Source organism: Callospermophilus lateralis, chromosome 3 (genome assembly GCF_048772815.1).
Source record: "Callospermophilus lateralis isolate mCalLat2 chromosome 3, mCalLat2.hap1, whole genome shotgun sequence".
Classification (NCBI taxonomy): domain Eukaryota; kingdom Metazoa; phylum Chordata; class Mammalia; order Rodentia; family Sciuridae; genus Callospermophilus; species Callospermophilus lateralis.
In genome coordinates, this window is record NC_135307.1 from 86,541,571 (window position 1) to 86,560,725 (window position 19,155).

The 19,155-nt window shown below is 33.1% G+C and overlaps 1 protein-coding gene across 1 annotated transcript in view; it reads right to left on the bottom strand.

Moving 5' to 3' along the window:
- Positions 1–19,155, bottom strand: part of Fsip1 (fibrous sheath interacting protein 1) — a 188,277-nt gene that overhangs the window by 168,695 nt on the left and 427 nt on the right. The window contains exons 2-5 of the mRNA XM_076848480.2: positions 13,825–13,960; positions 8,207–8,378; positions 4,451–4,605; positions 3,072–3,165 (exon numbers count right to left, since the gene is read on the bottom strand). Of these exons, the coding sequence (XP_076704595.1) occupies positions 3,072–3,165; positions 4,451–4,605; positions 8,207–8,378; positions 13,825–13,953 (550 nt within the window). The 5' untranslated portion in view covers positions 13,954–13,960. The remainder of the gene's footprint in view (positions 1–3,071; positions 3,166–4,450; positions 4,606–8,206; positions 8,379–13,824; positions 13,961–19,155) is intronic.

Below are 19,155 nucleotides of genomic sequence, written 5' to 3' on the forward strand. Positions count from 1 at the left end.
ACATAATTTCTGAGATTCACCTACTAAAAATGAATAATTTTCATCTAATCATGAGAAAACATCACACAAACCAAAATTTAAAGATATTTATGAAAATAACTACTCTCGAAAAGGGTCACAAAATACGAGGAAAGACTGAGGTACCATCACAGATCAGAGGAGACAAAGAGACGTAATACCTAAATGCAATATGGGGTACTGGGTTAGATGCTAAAAAATGGGAAGGATATCAGTGGGAAAGCTGGTACATTTTTAGAAGTTTACTGTTTAATTAACAGTAAGTACTGTAGCAATGTTGATTTCTTAGTTTTGATTATAGTACTATGGTAATGCAAAACATTAACATTAGACAAAGCTTAGGCAAGGGTATACAAGAACTATACCTATTTCAAAATAAAAAATAAAACTTGATAGCATAAAACAATCACCATGGAACCATGCTCATGCTTCTGTGGGTTAGGAATTTGATGCCTATAGCAGTTTGTCTCTTAGGAAAGGGGCCTTGACTGGCTAGGTCCTGCATTTGGTTGTAGAAATCTGGTGTAGCTCAATTTCTTGCCTTGGTAATTTTCTGTGGTGTTTTCTCAGTCTGAAATGTCCACAGTTACTTGTGTGTGTGTGTGTGTGTGTGTGTGTGTGTGTGTGTGTGTGTGTTTGTGTGTGTGTGTGTGTGTGTGTGTGTGTGTGTGTGAAGGATTGAACCCAGGGACATTTAACCACTGAACAACATCCCTAGCCCTTTTTATGTTTTATTTTGAGACAAAGTCTCCCTAAGTTGCTTAGTGCCTCACTAAGTTGCTGAAGCTGGTTTTGAACTTGAGATCCTTCTGCCTCAGCCTCTGGAGCCACTGGGATTATAGGCAAGAGCTACCATGCCCAGCTTACAGTTCCTTCTTAATTCACAACTTTAGTGCCGGCACTAAGATAATTAGAACAGCTGATAAATCAGTTTCCTAAGGATGCTGTAACAAATTACCAGGGGCTAGGTGGCTGAAAACAATATAAATTTATTCTCTAGATATCTAAAACCACAGTGTTGCCAGAGAATTTCCTTCTTTGCATTTTCCTAGTTTATGTGGCTCCCAGCTATCCTTGGTAGTCTTTGGCTTGTAGTTACATAACTCCCGTCTCTGCCTCTATCTTTACAGGCCTTCTTCCCTGTATCTTGGTGTCTCTATATCTTTATGTCCTCTCCTATGCTTATTTTATGAAAATAAGGGACATCAGGCATTGGATTTAGGTCCATCCTACTCTATTATGCCTCATCTTAACTAAGTATGTCTGTAAAGACCCTATTACCAAATAAAATTACATTCTGCAGTTCCAGGTAGTCATGAATTTGAGGGGGACATTATACCCTGGAACTGGCCAGAATTATTTTCTCTCTGCCTAACCTTTCTCATGGCCTGTCTGGGCTTTCTCACAGCACAGCAGACTCAGGGTGGTTTGGCTTTCATCTGCATAAGCCAGGAAAAGAAACAGAAATTGCCAGTCTTCTTAAAGGCAAGGCCTAGAAATGGCATAGTATTGCCTTGGCTATATCAGTCAAAGTTACTCCAGGCTAGCCCAGACTGAAAAGGGCAGGAGAAATAGGAGAAATTATGTCTCTTAATGAGGAATAGAATGAAAGTACATAGAGGGAAGGCACTGAGGGCAGCCATTTTGGAAACAAGCTACCACACAGATTCTTAGTAACATTTGAAGGGGTTCATGAGATACAAACCAGTGGAGAAAAAGCTTAAAAACACCATAAATCCAATTTTACCCCATTTTTATCCTTAGATAGATAGGTAGGTAGATACAGATGTTTACACTAAACATGTCTCAAAAGAAAAATAATAAACCAAATTATCAAAAATAATAAACCAAATTATTAATAGTGATTATTTCTGCATGTTGACAATTTAGGTGATAGCAATTTTTTTCATCCTGTTTACCCATATTTTCCAACACAATTACCCATGTTACTTCTGTAATAAGGTAGAAGCAGCAGAAAGTAAACTATCTAGGATTTTAATATAGAGAAGCTAATTTTTTGTTGTTTCAATTAGGATATACAAATGGCAAGGTAAATTTCAATAAGGTCACTCTAGCTATGGATCTAAGAAGTTGAAATTCTGAAATACTCATTTTTTTTAAAAGTCCTTCATTACAGAAGGGGCAACCCAGATGAAACACCCATCTTCTTAAGGAGAAACATTTTGGTGCACTATAAACTCAAATCTCTCAAGCCCTAGCAGCTTCTGAGCTCTTAATACTAGTCCAGAAAGGAATACACCTGAAGGAATATTATTCACAACAAAGATCGACTATTGTTCCACTAAAAGTGCTTCAGTAGCCTGAATCATATTTTTGGAGTTCTACAATGTTAGACATTCACTTTATATAAGAAAAAAAGATCCCCATATTCTGAGAAAACTCAGGACACTGCTTAGAGCTCTTCCACCACAAAGACCACCTATGGGATATTGACTAAAGGATTCCAAAAGTAGCCAAGCAAAACATATCAACTGCTTCCACTCTCTAAAAGTTTCACCATTAAGTAAGTGGGTTTAAGAATATATGACTACATCATATTTGCATTTGAAAAGAACATTCACAATTTTACACATACACACAAAGGCATAAGTAGAAATACATGTGCAGAACTAATTGGTTAGTCTGAAAAACTAGGAGTGTAAGATAATAGGATATATCAGAAGTAGATTTTTATGAAGGGGATTGCATAGGCCTGAGTGTTTTACCTGGTGAGATAGAGGACTATCAGAATAAAATATCCTCTAGAAGAATCAAACAGGGACAGAAAGTAAGGGCAAAGACATAGGGGCCTGTTTCTCAATTTTTCCAATGATTTTTTTCAAAAATTTTTCCAAATTTTCTTAATGCTCTATTAAGATACAAATACTTAAAGACAATGAAACATACCTAAGTTCAGAGTAATTTTATATCATATTTCCTCTAAAGAAGAGTCAAATTCATGAAGAAAAGGGGAAATTTTGGATCAGGAATTTAACTTTAATCCAAATCTTGTCTGACTCAGATAAAAACAAGGATGAATGACATCTACTCACCAACAGTTTCTTCAGATGCAGCAGTCAAAGATAAAAATTTCTTTGTATTTTCCATCTCCTCATTACTTTGCAAAGCTTCACTATTTTTTGCAGACTATGAAATAAAAATTAAAATTTAAACAAGAAGATAGCTATACTCACTGATTTTTTAATTATAGCATAGTTTACTATCATATATATACAAACAAGAATCCTCAGGCCATTCATATTCCTTTAAGTAGGAAATTTGTTAGTATTTCCTGTTTCTACAAAATTGTGTCAATAGATATTTCCAGATAGAGTTGAAATATATGTCTATCATCAATATATGATAATCACTTTGCTTAAAAAATCTTAAGTTTCTGTTAGATATTTTTATAACTAAAGAGTAACCTAAAGGTATAATCAAATTGAAATTTCAGACATTTCAAGTATATTACTGTTTCTATTTATAATTCTTATTTCAAAGGAAATAAAAACAATTTGAGTTTCCATAGGAAAAAGTGATAAGCTAACTTTTTCTGCTAAGATTTATGGAAATCATTTTTCTAGTTTAAAACACTGCATTTGGGGTTGCTTTCTTTCATCTCAATGGCCTTCCTGAGATCTCTGTAAAAAAAATGTATTCACAATTATTTCCTTCTTAATTCATAATACTGCCTAGGCCTAGGAAATTTCCTCTGAAGTCATTAGATGATTAAGAATGATTTTATCGAAAACAACCAATTTATTATCACAAGGTTCCTATCTCAGAGCACTCAAAGGTGCTCTCCTTTCAAGGGCAAAATACAAATAAGAGTCAATGGCTCTATACCAAATCAGTAACAACATCTGGTCAACCTCAACCCCTTAATACTACAGAAAATAAGAAGTCCAAGAGAGCCAATGTTAATGAAGCACCAGAAATTTGTTGAAACAAAAACAATTTGAGCATGGCTCATTCCTCAAGTACCTTACAGCTTCCTGAAGAGATTTGACCAACACATGAAACAGTAAACTCCCAACTTGTCATAAATGTTACTCAAGTAATAAACTAACTAGGGAATTCAATTTTTGTGTATTTTCCTGTTTATCTCCAAAATGTAAACTTACTGAAGAAAAAGCAAATATATGTTCTTGATGAAAGCAGACATCATACACTTCCCTATTCCAGAGATTGAGGAGTTCTAACCTGACACTGGTAAGACAAGTCAATGAGCATGCTAGCACAGTGCCCAAAGTCTCGTTCCAGAAACATTTCACCCCTGTACCCAGCACATACACACATATTCATGCAATGTCACCACCTCCACAAAATAACAAAGGCAGACCACATTAACACTATCACAGTCCATGCTTTTCTTATTCATCTTAGAGGAAATTGTTTCTCACATATTGGCATATAGTTGTACAACCCTTACCTTAAGTTCTTCCCACAACTTTATTCTCATTTCTAGACCTTGCTTCTTAATTTCTTTTTCTCTGTATTGTTTTTTTGCCAATATTTTATCAAGTCTGTTCATTTTATAAATAGCATCTTGAAGTTGAGAGTCTACTTCTTTTAATTTGGTTTCATCTATATGAAAGTAGAAACAGGTTTGAAGTTTAATAAATCCATAAAGTTTTATTGTTTTTAGTCTTTATTCTTTGACTTAACAACTATGTATAGTGATGATAGTAACTATTGTATTGATGTCATGTAACCAACTTGATTTACAAGGTACTTTCATGTATTTTTTTCATATAATTATCTAATAACTCTGAGAAATAGACATTTGTCTCTATTTTACAGTTGAGATAACTGGGCCTTTTCAAAAAGCTAATAATTTATGACACTGAATCCATAAGTTGTTCCCTTATTATTTTAAATCCCAAATTTTCTCCTTCCTTCTTCTAGATATTCCCTATCCATGATTAACAAATAGTAAATAAAGAATAAAACATATATCCTATCCTAAAATTGCTGAAGACTCCAAACTCTTTCTTGAGAAAGAGAAGGCATGTATAGAGAGCTACAGTAAAAAGCAGTATATCAGGGCTAGGGATGTGGCTCAAGCGGTAGTGGGCTCGCCTGGCATGCGCGCGGCGCTGGGTTCAATCCTCAGCACCACATACAAATAAAGATGTTGTGTCCGCTGAAAACTAAAAAAATATTTTAAAATTCTCTCTCTCCCTCCCCCACCCTTAAAAAAAAGTAGTATATCATAAGCAACACAAAGTGGTTCAACATACAGAAGAAACAAGCTCCAATAAGTACCTAATGTAGGCAGACACTTTTCTCCATGCCCCTCCATGTTTCTAATTTCTTAAAGCACTTAAAAATGCTTTGACTAGCAGGGATGGTGGCACACACCTGTAATCCCAGTGGTTCGGGAGCCTAAAGCAGAAGGATTGAAAGTTTGAGGCTAATCTCAGCAACTTACCGAGGCCCTAAGCAACTTAGCAGGATCATGTCACAAAATAAAAAATAAAAAGAACTGGGGTTGTTGCTCTCCCAGTTAAACACCCCTGGGTTCCATCCCTGGTACCAAAATAAAAAATGATCTTCCATCATTCAAGTTTTAATTTAGAATTAATGATAATGATGGCAGCTTACAGAGTGACCTGTGGCACATTAAGAGTTATTTACATGCATTACTCATTTAACACTCACCTTAACTCTGTAAAGTGGTATAGGCAGTGTCTTCATTTTAAAAATTAGTAAACTGACATTAATCTGTACCTGAGTTCATACATGTAATATAACTAGTAAATATAGAGTCAGTTCCACCCACATCTGTCTGACTTCAGCTCTTAGCCACCAAGCAATAATACACCCTCCATGAAATCTGATGAAATTTGGTTCTCTGGCAATGAGCATAAATGTTCAAGTATTAAGTCTTAGTCATCTCAGGACAAATCACTTTAAATGGCATATTATGCTAAATGAGGCCAAATTTAGCAATTTTTGAAAATCCAAAGAGACCAGTGATGTCCCCATAACATACATTGCTTCCTCTTTAAGGAAAAAAAAGAGGGAGATATTTTTAGAAGAAGGAAGTTTATTCAAAAAGAATATTAATCTTATCAATAAGGAGTATCCTCAAATCTTATTGCTTATATAATTCAAATGTAATACCCTTTAGTTCTAATTCCCAACTACCAATCCTAGCATTCTCAAGCTCCATCTAAGTAGTCTATATAATAGACATTTTTAAGTAATTCACACAGTACTAAAAATATATTTTAAAATACCGTGTAGACAGGGCCAATAGCTAATCTCAAATATAATATCTTATTTCCTGATAACTGTAATCCTGAGTCACCTGCCTAACTTTAAGAACTCATCTCATCCCAACCATATTCTAAATTAGCAGATCTCAAACTTTTTTGTCATAGTCCTCTTCACCACCTCAAAATTATTGAGAGCCCAAAGTAGTCTTCATGTATGTAGGTTATATCTTTTTATAATTACCATCTTAGAAAGCAGAACTGAAAATTATTGTAAAATACATTTATTTATTCATTTTAAATAATAGTAAAGTATTACTAATTACATGTTAACATAACTAACATGTTATAATTATTAGTCTTCCAAAATATTAGTGAGAAGACTAGCATTATTTTCAACTTTTAATATCTGGATTAATAGAAAACATCTAGACTCTCATATGTACTTCTACAACCTATCGTAATTTTATGTTTTGATTGAAGTACATGAGGAAAATTTGGCCTCACATAGATATGTAGTTGGGAAAAGAGGAGAAATTTAGTAGTCTATCAAATAACTAGTTATTTTTCTTTAGTACTGTACCAAAACTTGTCAGGGTTAGCTTCTTAAAGGTTAATTGTAGTGTGAAACCTGTAACCATATCAGTGAGCTTTCTGAGTTTGTTCCACTAAAATCTTTGGCTCTGCCTTTCATGTTGAATGGATCTTTAATCCTGCATTTGCCATTTGGAAAGTAGTGGCTAACAGAATTATGCACACATTCAAAATATAAACGTATTTCATTATACAATATTCAAAAGTCACATTTGTTAATATTACCACCTATTTTTATCAAAAAAGTCTAAGTATTGATAAGCTATTGAATAACATTCACAAGTTTTCCAAAATTCTAATTTTCATCTGAATGCTCAAATTTTACCATTAGTAGCAAATACTATAGTAGTTTTCCTTGAAGTAGAAGACTTGCTTTATCTTTAAAAGAAAAAACAAGTCTGCCAAATACAAAAATCTAATGATACCAGTTTGCCTGTCAGTTGTTATTTCAAGTAAAAATGGTGTTCCACAAAAAATTGGGCAGTTAGCTCCCAGTTCAAGTTATCACACAAGTACTTTTCTTCAACACAACCTTCCCACCTTAGAATACACAAAATTCTTTTATGTCTACTTCCTTGCCACATAGGATATTAAGATGATGTATACTGGCTCAAGATCTAATAATATTAATATTTTCTACTACTTCATTAAGGACATCCTGAGTGACACTGGTTATTTATTTTTCTTGCCAGTAACTGGTTGTAAAAACACAGTGATTTTTAATACAATTTGGTGCCACTGTCTCAAATCATGCCAAGGCACCAGAATATTTCCCACCATTGTTTTTTATATTATCAGTACCAATATTGACACAGTGGACAAAGAGGAAAACAGCATCTCAGTGCAATTATGAAAATTGTGTTCATTCTACAGAGCCCCCACAAGGGTCTTCACAGGGCTCTGCAGATCACATTTCAGAACTGCTCTTCTAATTCTATCTGACCAGAATTAATTCAATTGAATGGAAAAAAAAGGTACATTTAAAATCAAAATGTTATCAATTTTGAGTGGGATTGGCCCTAAAAAGGGCATTTACAAATTATAGGATATATTTTATTGTGCAATTTTAGTAATCAAAATGATCCATAAATCATGCCATAATGTGCAAAATAATCCCTACTTGATTATTGTAAACTGAACATGAAAACAATTTTATTAAATGTCATATTTTATTACATTTCTAAATATATTTAAGGGCTCTTAATGTTCTTGTAAGTAAAAACTGGTGATCATTCTCTTACAAAAATGTAATTATGCCTCCTTATTTTTTTAGTTTATTGTTTCTACTTAGTTGATAAAAACACATATAATCTTAATATTTTAAATAAAATATCTGTAGTTATCATTATCCAATCAACTTGTGATTATCCTACCTGAACATTCAGGGGTCATCTGATGTTGAATCAAGTCCAGATCTTCAACTGGCCCCTGTTTAGCCAGTTTTATTTTCTCAGAGTAGTTTGCCCCTTTATATCTTCCTTCCTCTGTATTACTGCTTTCTGAGTGGTCCTCCTTACCAGAATTCAATGTGCTTACAGTATCAACCTAAAAATAATTTTTAAAAAATTTCCAAAAAAAGGTATTTTCTCCTGCTGGACTAAAGGACATTGAAATAACATAATTTGTTTTCTTAAAATATGATATTTTCAAATATTTAACACTAATGGACGCATATGTAGAGACATATTTAAATATATACACTGGCATTAAAGTATCTAGAAATATAACGAAGTTTACTTAAATGTAATTTAACTACACAAATTTAATAACATTTATACCAAATATCTACCATTCTCCAAAAATCTCTATCAATAAAGGAGAAGGGTCAAAATCAGTCCTAAAGTGAACTGCTACCAGCCAGGCTCTTGAGATGATACACGATGAGCCCCTTTGAGCCCATATGTGGATGAGCAGTCAGAGATCTAGAGCTGTGCTGTCCAATATGACATAATTATTTTCCACTATCAAATGGCTGAAAAGTGGCTAATCTGAATTGAGATGTGCTTCTAATGAGAATCTTATCATCAGAATACTGTGCTTTGATTATTTATTTTTATACCATTCATATTTTTTTCCATTTCATCTTGGTTTCCCTTTATATTTTAGCAAAGTTCACTTTGCAAACACCAGTTTGGCACAGTTGCATTTTCCTGAGAGAAAACAAGAAAAGACATCATGACTGGGGGTCAGGAGAAAACAGAGATCACAGGACTTTGAAGCAACAGAAGTGAACAGAGCCCAAGAGAGTTGAGGTCTCAGATAGAGAGGGTTCCAATGAAAGACTGTCTGCTCTAGCCCTTCCAGCCTCAGCCATTGGAAGGTTTTTGTTATCCCTATAGCCACAAGCTCAACTCTCCATTACCGCAATGCAAATCTCCAGGACAGAAAATGGGTGCTACTGAGAATTAAAGTGCTAGGAATGCAGTTCCCTGGGCAAGCATCTTTGCCTGACATGAAACATAAACCTAGCAGAACTGAGTTGTCAGTATATAATAATCACTACCAACATTTATTGACAAATTGCAATCAACCATGTCCAGTGCTAAGTACTTTATATACACTGTGCCATTCACTACTCACAATGACCCTATGCTAGTAGGGTACTAGTACCCCACTTAAACATAGGAGAATATAGATGTACAGAATGAAACTAAATTGTAAATACCCAATTCAGAAAGGATTATAAAGGCAAAAAGAAGAATCAAAAGTCTTGAGAAAAAGCCAAGACACTGTCAAGAACAGAAAAATTTAAAAAAAAAAAAAAAAAACTATAAAGAGCTTCCAGAAAAAAAAAAAACTTTATTAAATTTTTAAATTCAATGGGTAGACTGAAAAACAGACTGGATATATTAAGAAATAATTCCAAACCCAAAAAGTATATGTTACAAATTACTCATAATAAAGCACAGAAAGATAAATGATTAGAAACTATCAAAAAGAAAAGAGATATAAAAGATATAAAGGGGGGCTGGGGATGTGGCTCAAGCGGTAGCGCGCTCGCCTGGCATGCGTAAGGCCCAGGTTCGATCCTCAGCACCGCATACAAACAAAGATGTTGTGTTCGCCGATAACTAAAATAATAAATAAATATTAAAAAATTCTCTCTCTCTCTCTCTCTCATCTCTCTCTTTTAAAAAAAAAGATATAAAGGTAAGATATTTAATATTACTTCTAGAATGAGAAAACAGAAAAACTATATAGGGAAAGTTAGAAATGTGAATATTTGAAAACATAAAAGTAATTTAACATTTGAAATATGGCTTAAAATTTTCCAAAATAAATGGAAAACAACAAATCCTTTAAGAAGTTCTAGTCTCCGGGAGGAGAAATTATGTAAACCCATCCTAGTAAGTAACAATGGACACCAAACACAAAGAGAAAAAATTAAAGCAACCAAATAAAACTAAGCCAGACAACCTACAGCAGAATGAATATATTAGGTCTACAAAAGCCTTTTCATTGACCACAAGAGAACCACAAGCCAAATGTGTGATAGCTTCAAAGTGCGTTGTTAAAAAAAAATAGTCAAACTAGAAAATGAACACATTTTCAAAAGCAGATTTAGTATTTGCCACTTATGGGTTCTTAAAGAAAGATTACTAAAAGATGTAGATAAACTGATCAATAGATACAGATATTACAAAATGAAGATTAAAGATAGAATAAAGAAGATTTATTTTTCCAAAAAGCATGGATAAACAAAAAAAAACAGTAAACATATAAGTAAATTGAAACTAAAGCATAAACAATAATGATGAAAATAATATCCATGGAGAATAATAATTACATGTAAATTAGAAAAAGTGACAATATAATATCTAAAGTCTTTGCATTTTTTAGAAGGAAAAAGAAATATTGGTAAACTTTAGAATTTGTTCATCAAATTCTAAGGAAAGAACATAAATATAATTTTCAAATCAGTAAACTGAAACAGAGAAAAATATAAATAATCAGTTAATATTAATAAAATGTAAGAAAAAACCAAGATGCTAGATAAATTCAAATGTTATTTAAACATATATTTTACAGATTAGATAAAATGAAAAAAAATGTACATTTTACCAGCTAGTTTAAGAGATTTTCCAATTAAATTAAATAAACAAAATCCAACTTAAAACATAAAGAAACAAGGTTAAAAATTATTTGAAGCTGCCATATTAATATTTAACAAATATATATCCTATATAAAAAAGTAACCTTGACCTATACTTCATGACTTAACATAAAAATTAATTAAAAATGAATCATAGGTCTAAATGAAAACAAACTATAAACTGTCAGAGAAAAACAGGAGAGAAATCTTTAGAACTTTGAGTTAGACAGAGTTTTGTGATAAAACACCAAAATCACAATCTCAAAAGAAAAAAACATGGTAAAATGTTCTTAAAATGTAAAATGTTTATGCTCTAAAAGACACAGTTGAAAGAATGAGAAGTCAAACCATTGACTGGGACAAAATACTGTCACAAATCCGACAACAGACTCTATTTAGAACATACTTAAGAACTCTCAAAAGTCAACAAAAAAGAAATATAGTTTAAACAATTCAACAAAAAATATGAATAGACATTTTTCAAAAAAGATATATGGATTTCAAATAAACATATGAAACATTATGAATTCTATTCATCACTAGAGAAATATAAGTTAAACTACACTGAGATACTACTATATGTCTATTAGAAAGGCTTGGGGAAAAAAAAAACTGATTAAACCAACTGCTGGCAAGGATGCAGAGCAACAAGTACTCTTGTACATCACTGGTAGAAACAGAAAACACTTATTGTTAAACATACACTTATCATCCAGTCCATAAATCTCACTCTTAGGTATTTACTCAAGAGAAATAAAAACTTATTTACCTACAAAATTATATTGTATACAAATATATATAGCAAATTTATTCATAATCACTAAAAACTGAATTCAATTCAAATGTTTCTCAACTAGGAAACAAATCATGGTATACTCAGCAATGAAAAAAAAATTAACTTTGATACATGCAACTAAGTTGATACTTCTCAAAGGCAGTATGTACAATAGGAGAGAAAATAAGACCATATGACTCTATGTATATGACCTCCTAAAAAAATAAAAACTACAGGAACAGAAAATAGATTAATAATTTTCAGGAATTAAGGCTGGGAGGTGATTATTTACAAAAGAATAGAACAAGGGAATTTTTTTGAGGAGTTATAAAACTGTTCTATATCTTGATTATAATAATGGTCACATCACTCTATTTGCCAGATCTCACAGAATCATACACCAAAAAGTGAATTTTACTGTATGTAAGATTTTTAATTAAAAAATAGAAGTTAATAAGAGATAAAATGAGTCACAATGTTAGAAGGGAGGATTTAAAATCATATAGCTATAAATTCTCCCACAAATTAATCTATATATTCAAAATAATTTAAATCAAAACCCCAACAGAGTCTGGGGTTTTGGCTCAGTGGTACATCATTTGCCTCACACATGTGGGACCCTGGGTTTGATCCTCAGTACCACATAAAAATAAAAAAGTGAAATAAAGATATTATGTCCAGCTAGAACTAAAAAATAAATATTTTTTTTAAAAAACCAACAGTAGGGGCTAGGGTTGTGGCTCAGTGGTACAGTGCTCACCTCGCACGTGTGAGACTCTGGGTTCAATCCTTAGCACCACATAAAAATAAATAAACAAATAAAGATATTGCCCCCATGCATAACTAAAAAATTTTTTTAAAAACCAACAGTATTTTTTAGAACTTAAAAAGCTGATCTAAAATATATCTAGAAGAACAAAAAACCAAAGATTGCTAAGACAGTCCTGAAAAAATAATAAGATGGGGCAAACCACTCTATCAGATTTTAGCAATTATTTAGTAAAGCTACAAGAGTTAACACACCATATAGTAATAATATAAGATTAGATGAAACAAAAACAGAGAGCTCAGGCAGAAACTGTATTTTACAAAGTCACTTGACACGAGGGTTCTAGAAGCATGTTAGGATCATCTACTTAGATGTACCTGCCCAAGGTGGAAAGAAAAAGTGGGGTAGAAGCCATCTAAGATCCTGATAGGAATCTGGCAAAATATATCAAAGATGGTCATCTCTGAATGTCTAGTTACCAGCTTTGTAGTTATGAGAACCTTGTGGCAGTACTAGAAACAGCAGAAGTAGCAGTTTTCTGATCTCTGTAGTGCAGAACAGTGGTATGACGTGGGAACCAATAATCCAGGGGAAGCTCTCTCCTTGGACTACATTTCCTACTGGCCTTCTGTTGGTTTTGAGGAACTGGATTTTTGTAGTCAAATCTTGTCTGCTAGAAATATCTAGAGTGCTATTTCTTACACTAAATCATGATAGACAAAAACTCTCAGAGTTCCATAATGCAAAGTCTAATCCATAAACAACAACAAAATTAGTATAAGTTCATTAACTTGCAGAGATTTTTTTCATCATAAATTTCAAATTTTTTCCTCTACAAACTTAAAAGGAATAAATTATACCACATCAGACTTGAGAAAACTGATTATTTTAAAAATCAGTTGAGATATTTTAATTAAAGAAGACGTACTACAAGAAAAAGAGAGAATATAAAAGAAAGTTATGAACAGATAATATACCTAACAAACAGACCACATGACTTCAAACCATTTTTTTAAATACTGAATCATTTTCATGGTAAATGTTGATGGATACATATTAGATATTGGAATACAAATTTTCCTTATGAAGTAAAAAAAAAAGTCACCACTTTCTAAAAAGTCATCAAACTTTTAACAAATTACAACGTGAACAAATAAACCACACTCCAAAATAAAGAAGGGAAGGAAGAAAGGAGTCAGAGTACTTTCATATTAAACACTCAAGTAAAATCCAAGAAATCTGTGAATGCCTCCTGAAAATGCCCTTTAAAGAGGAAAAATAAGGGGGGATGTTAACAACAAGATTGGTTTCATCAGTTACTGATTCTGAGAGAAGGAATTCAGCAGCAAATCACCTTGAAGGAACCTGGTTCTGGTGAGAGCACCTCCAGAGAACTTGCATTTGAACTTCTACTCCCGGGACGTGTTCTTGAATTTGAGGCTGGTTTTGAAATCCCATCTAGGTTTCCCTTTATAATATCCATTGGTATCCTAAAACAAACAAAAAATGAAAAAGCAAGTAACTTGGAAATTTAAGTATTAGTTTAATGTTAATATAGTTTAATAAACATTAGTTAATGTTTATATCCAATTATTCAGTCTGTTTTAAGTATTACATTACTATCAAAGTCACACTTATGAGTACCCCAATTTCATCAAAAGTCATCTTGTGTGCATGAATTATTAAATCTATGCCACCGTAAGTACAAAACTGCCCCAGATGTTAGATGCCGAAAGTACCTATAACAGAATGCAAAAACATTTACTGGGGAATGAATCCTTGGCCTTGCAAATGCTTAGGCAAGTGCTCTACAATGAGTTGCTTCTCCAGTCCCTTTTATTCTTTGAAACAGGGTCTCTCTAAGTTGCCCAGGTTGGCCTCCAAATTGTGTTCCTCCTGCCTCAGCCTCCTGAGTATCAGGAATTACTGCCTATGCCACCATGCCCCACTCATCTTAATGGTGCTCTAAGGCCTCCCTGCTATCTTCTTCTGGTTTTGCCTTCCTTATTCTAGACTTTCCTATTCCAGGTCAGCTTCTGCCTGGGCTTCCCTCTTACCTCTGACTTCTCTTCTCCTTGATGCCACATTTTCAAGGAGCACCAATCTCTAAGGCACTGCTTTCATTTGATCAGCCCTCCCCCTCTAAAACCCATGATTCTAATTCTTCCCTCAGACACAGAGAATAAAACCTATTTCCTTTACTAAAGGACAAACTTTCATATCTGGCTGCACTTTGCCAATCTCCTTAACTAATTTTCATATGACATCCACAGATGTCATCCTCTCACCACCTAGGATGTTCTATTTCCAATGTGTTTTTTTTTTAAACAATAAATACTAAGCAGGGTGGCTTAAGCTAGAGGAAGAATGTGGGCACTGCAAGCACATGATCCTTGCAAACTATACCCTTGATCAGGACCCTTCTAGATTCACCCAGTGAGGTTGGGACAACATGTATGCTAAGTAAAATGGAAGAAACAATGACAATTCCAGTTTTTGTCTTCTCAATACCTACCTTTAAATGCCTTGTGATTATGTATTAAACCATCACTCCTAACAGAACAAAGAAGTGTAACAATGTCCTTTCTTACCCTATAAAATGACTTGCCTTTCTGTTTGTGAACTATAGAAGCAGAAACCAGAGAAGACTTGGATAAGGGGAAGCACAACATTACCAACCTAAAGCTCCTCTTAGGCACATAGAGGGAAAATGTGGCCTCGCCTCCAACCATTCAATGTGCCGAAGCTGATGTTTAAGAGACAAGTACGTCAATTCTTCCCATCTCAGCAACCTAAAAAGGCACTGGTCTCAACATTATTCACACTCTGCAAAAGGGTTTCGGCTCACTGAGGAAGGCACTGACATTATTATTGTGGGATGATGGATCACCCTAGCCCATCACATCACAACCAAAAAGCATAAGTCACCAAAAGGCCAAATGTCTTGTAGATGCCCTAAGCAGCCTGTCAAGTGAGACTTATTGCAGCTTACAGAGGAAGCAACGAGATGGAAGCATGTGCAGAGCTGATATAATACACATCAATAAGGGGAGAGGCACAGGGTACCATCAACGATGTAGATCAGCTAACAGTCTCCATAAACCTTTCAATTTGCTTTAGAAAGAAGTCTGTTTATTATGTTTTCTCCTGAAAATAATAAATTAAATACAGTTCACAGGAAAGGTGGGATATAACTGACAGATTATCTTTCAATTTGAACCTGGAAAATATATGGACAAAGAGTACTGAAATCAGATCTTATAGTTAAGTGATAAGAAGTCTCAATTGTTATATAGAAATTCCACAAGAAAAGTAAAGCACTGACTGTTTAGAACAAATTAAATAAATAAACAAGAAAAGTAAAGCACTGTACAAAAAAGCAATCAAACCATATGCAAATGGTTATTGATTAACCAAATTATGTGTCTTAATTAACAAAGTGTATCTGGGGAAGTATGTGCAAAAGGAAGGGCTGATATAAAAAAAATCTACCCTTTCCTAATGGAAATCAAAGAGAATATCAAAAAATTGATAAAGCCAAGCAACAGTAAGATGGAGGCTCTAAGGAATGCTCTGTTTACCCTCCCTTGTTATTGAACAGTTTGACTTTTTTTTACTATATTACTTAACAAAAGTAAAAACTGGTTTTAAAAATAAATAAATAATATTAAATCTTCAAGGAATTGGAAGGAAACACAGAAATAATCAGCATAATTATAGAATTAATTATTAACCATAAAACAAGAGCATAATTCAAAAAAGAGACAGATATGATTACATTACATTTAATGCTCTTGAGTCTCAAACATAAAGAATTCTAAATGAAATTAAAAGGTAATTAAGAAACTGAGGAAAATAAAAGCAACATAGATGATATACAAAAGATGAAGATATTTAAAGAGCTCTTACCAACCAATAAAAAAAAATTTTAATAAAAGACTGGTTAAGGGTAGAAACAAAGGAAAGGAGGGAGGGAGGGAGGGAGGGAGGGAGTGAGGGAAGAAAAAAGAACTTGAGGGAGGAAGGAAGAGAGATAAAATGTCAATCATCTTACTTTAAAAAAATCTAACTTCTCTAAGGAAATACACAGAAAGAGATATAAGAAGATCATATTTCAAAGAAATGAGAGTGATGGGTTCTGGCTCAGTGGATGTTCTTCTGTCTTTTTTTAACCTGTGCTTATCTGTATCTGATTTTCTGTTAAGTAGGTCTTCCGTTTATAATTAAAGAATTTATTTATTGTAGGAAGATTTCTAAAATTTACTTTGAAATATTCAAAAATTTTTTCAAAAAACACCCAATATCCCAAGACCCTAAGCTAATCATCATTGGTACATTTCTATATTTCCTGTCTTTTTCAAGAAAATTGACTCATATATATCTCACTTAACATTACATGATTAGTATTTTCTTATGTAATTAAAATATTTCAAGAACAAAATATTATTTGCTTCATGATATTCAATTAGATAGATGACCAGATTCTAAGTTCAAAGCACAACTGATATCTGCCAACTTCTTATAAACATTCATTTCAAACAAGATTAAACTTTTTCATACTGGGTTGTGAGAAATTCAACTTCCCTGGATGATTTAAAACCATATGGTACCTATAATTTGATATTTTTGGATAAAGGAAAGAAAATGAGTCCTCCTTTGCTTAGTAATTATAAACAGCAAGTCTACAAAAAGTGAAATCAATTTATTTTCCTTATTTTTATGTCTAAAAATTATCCAGGTCAATTTTTTTTACTTTTTATATTTGTTTATTTCGTAAAAAATACTTGCCCATGAAAGACAAGTAAATGAAGAAGAATGTAAACATTTTAAGTCAAAATTCCCTTTACCCCAATGACCAATGTTAATAGATTTTTATCTTTTTTTTTCAGATATGCACAAACTTTCCATCCTTTATACCAACCTCCTCCTTCTCAATATAAACATACACAGAAATGGCATGGTACACTGCAACTTGCTTTTTTACACTTACCAAGGTATTCTAGAGATTTTTCTATACTACCTTTATAGATATACTTCAGGCTTTCAAACAACAGCATAATACTCCACTACATAGATGTAGTTCTTAATCAGCTAAGATAGATTGTATGTGCTACTGAAAGCAATTTTAAAACATACTTTAAAATGGACCATACACCAAAAGTAAAAAACTAAAACTAGATGACTAGAAAATATGCATGATTGTGGTTAGGTGAAGAGTTCTTGTATACAACATCAAAAACAAGATTCAAAGAGAAAATAATGATAAATGCATCAAAATTTGAAAGTTGTGTTCTTCAAAAGATATTGTTAAGAAAAGGAAAACAAAACTCCAAGACTGGGAGAAAATATTTGCAAAATACATATCTGTCAAAGAACTTGGTTCCAAAACATATAAAGAAGTATCAACAGTCATCAAGAAACGAAAGATTTGGACAGATATATCATCCAAGATGTACAAATGGAAAATTAGCACATGAAAAGATGTGCAACATTATCAGTGCTCTGAAAGTTTCTAATTAGAACCAAACTGAGATTCCACAACACACCTACTTGAGTAGTGAAAATTAATTTAAAAAAAGAAAACTGACAAGACCAAGTATTGACAAAGTTAGAGAGCAACCAGAAATCATATATTGTTAGTGATAATGTAAAATGGCAGTCACTTTGCAAAACTGTCAGTTTCTTAAAAACATACTTTACATGTTTAACCAAGAAAGTAAAAAGTATATTCATATAAAACCTGTATGTGGATATTTATAGAAGCTTCGTTAAAAATTGTGAAAAAATTGAAAACAATTTTCTCAACTAGTGGTGGATAAACAAACTTCAGTACATCTACACAAGGGAATACTACCCAGTAATAAAAGAGAACAAGTAACTAATAGAACATAAAAGAGTAACCACCGTGTTTTACGCTAAGGTGAAAGAAGCCAGATTCAAAAGGCAACATAGTGTTTGCTTCCACCAGTTAGACCCTCTGGAATCGTAAAATCTATGGACAGAAAAATTGTTAATAGGTTAAATGAGACTGGAGAAGGGATTAACTACAAAGAGTACTAGGAGAGATCTAGAAGATTTGGGAAGGGATGATAAAATTGTTCTGTATCTGGATATGGGGGGTGGTAATTACATAACTGTATGTGTCAAAATTCCTAGAACTATGCATTAAAAAGGTAAATTCTACCATAAGTAAATGAGACCTCAATTTTAAGTTACTATCCTTGTACCAGTCTTTAATTATGCTCATTCACAAGATAAATTACAATTGCTGCACCAAAGGCCACTTGTGTTTCAATTTTGATAGTCTGCCAAATTGTGCTCAAAAAAAAAAAGTACCAAATTACACTACCACCAACAGAGTATTGTGATAAGATGAATAAGCTTCTCCACATTTGCTTGGTGCCAGTCTGGTTTTCATCAAACCCTTTTTATCTTCGCCAATCTGAGAGGTGTCCAAAGGCATCTGTTAGTTTGATTTACATTCCTTCAATTATGAGAAAAGTTGAGTCTCTAGTCAAATTTTACTGGCCTTCATTTTATTTTCATTTTTTTTTTTCTTCTATGAAATGTCTATTTGCATCCTTTGCCGTTTACGGTCTAGTTTAAACCACGGATTAGTTCTAGCTCTTTATTGGCTTAGATGGCGTGGGAGTCCTAACGCTCGGGACATCACTGCCAGGTCCAA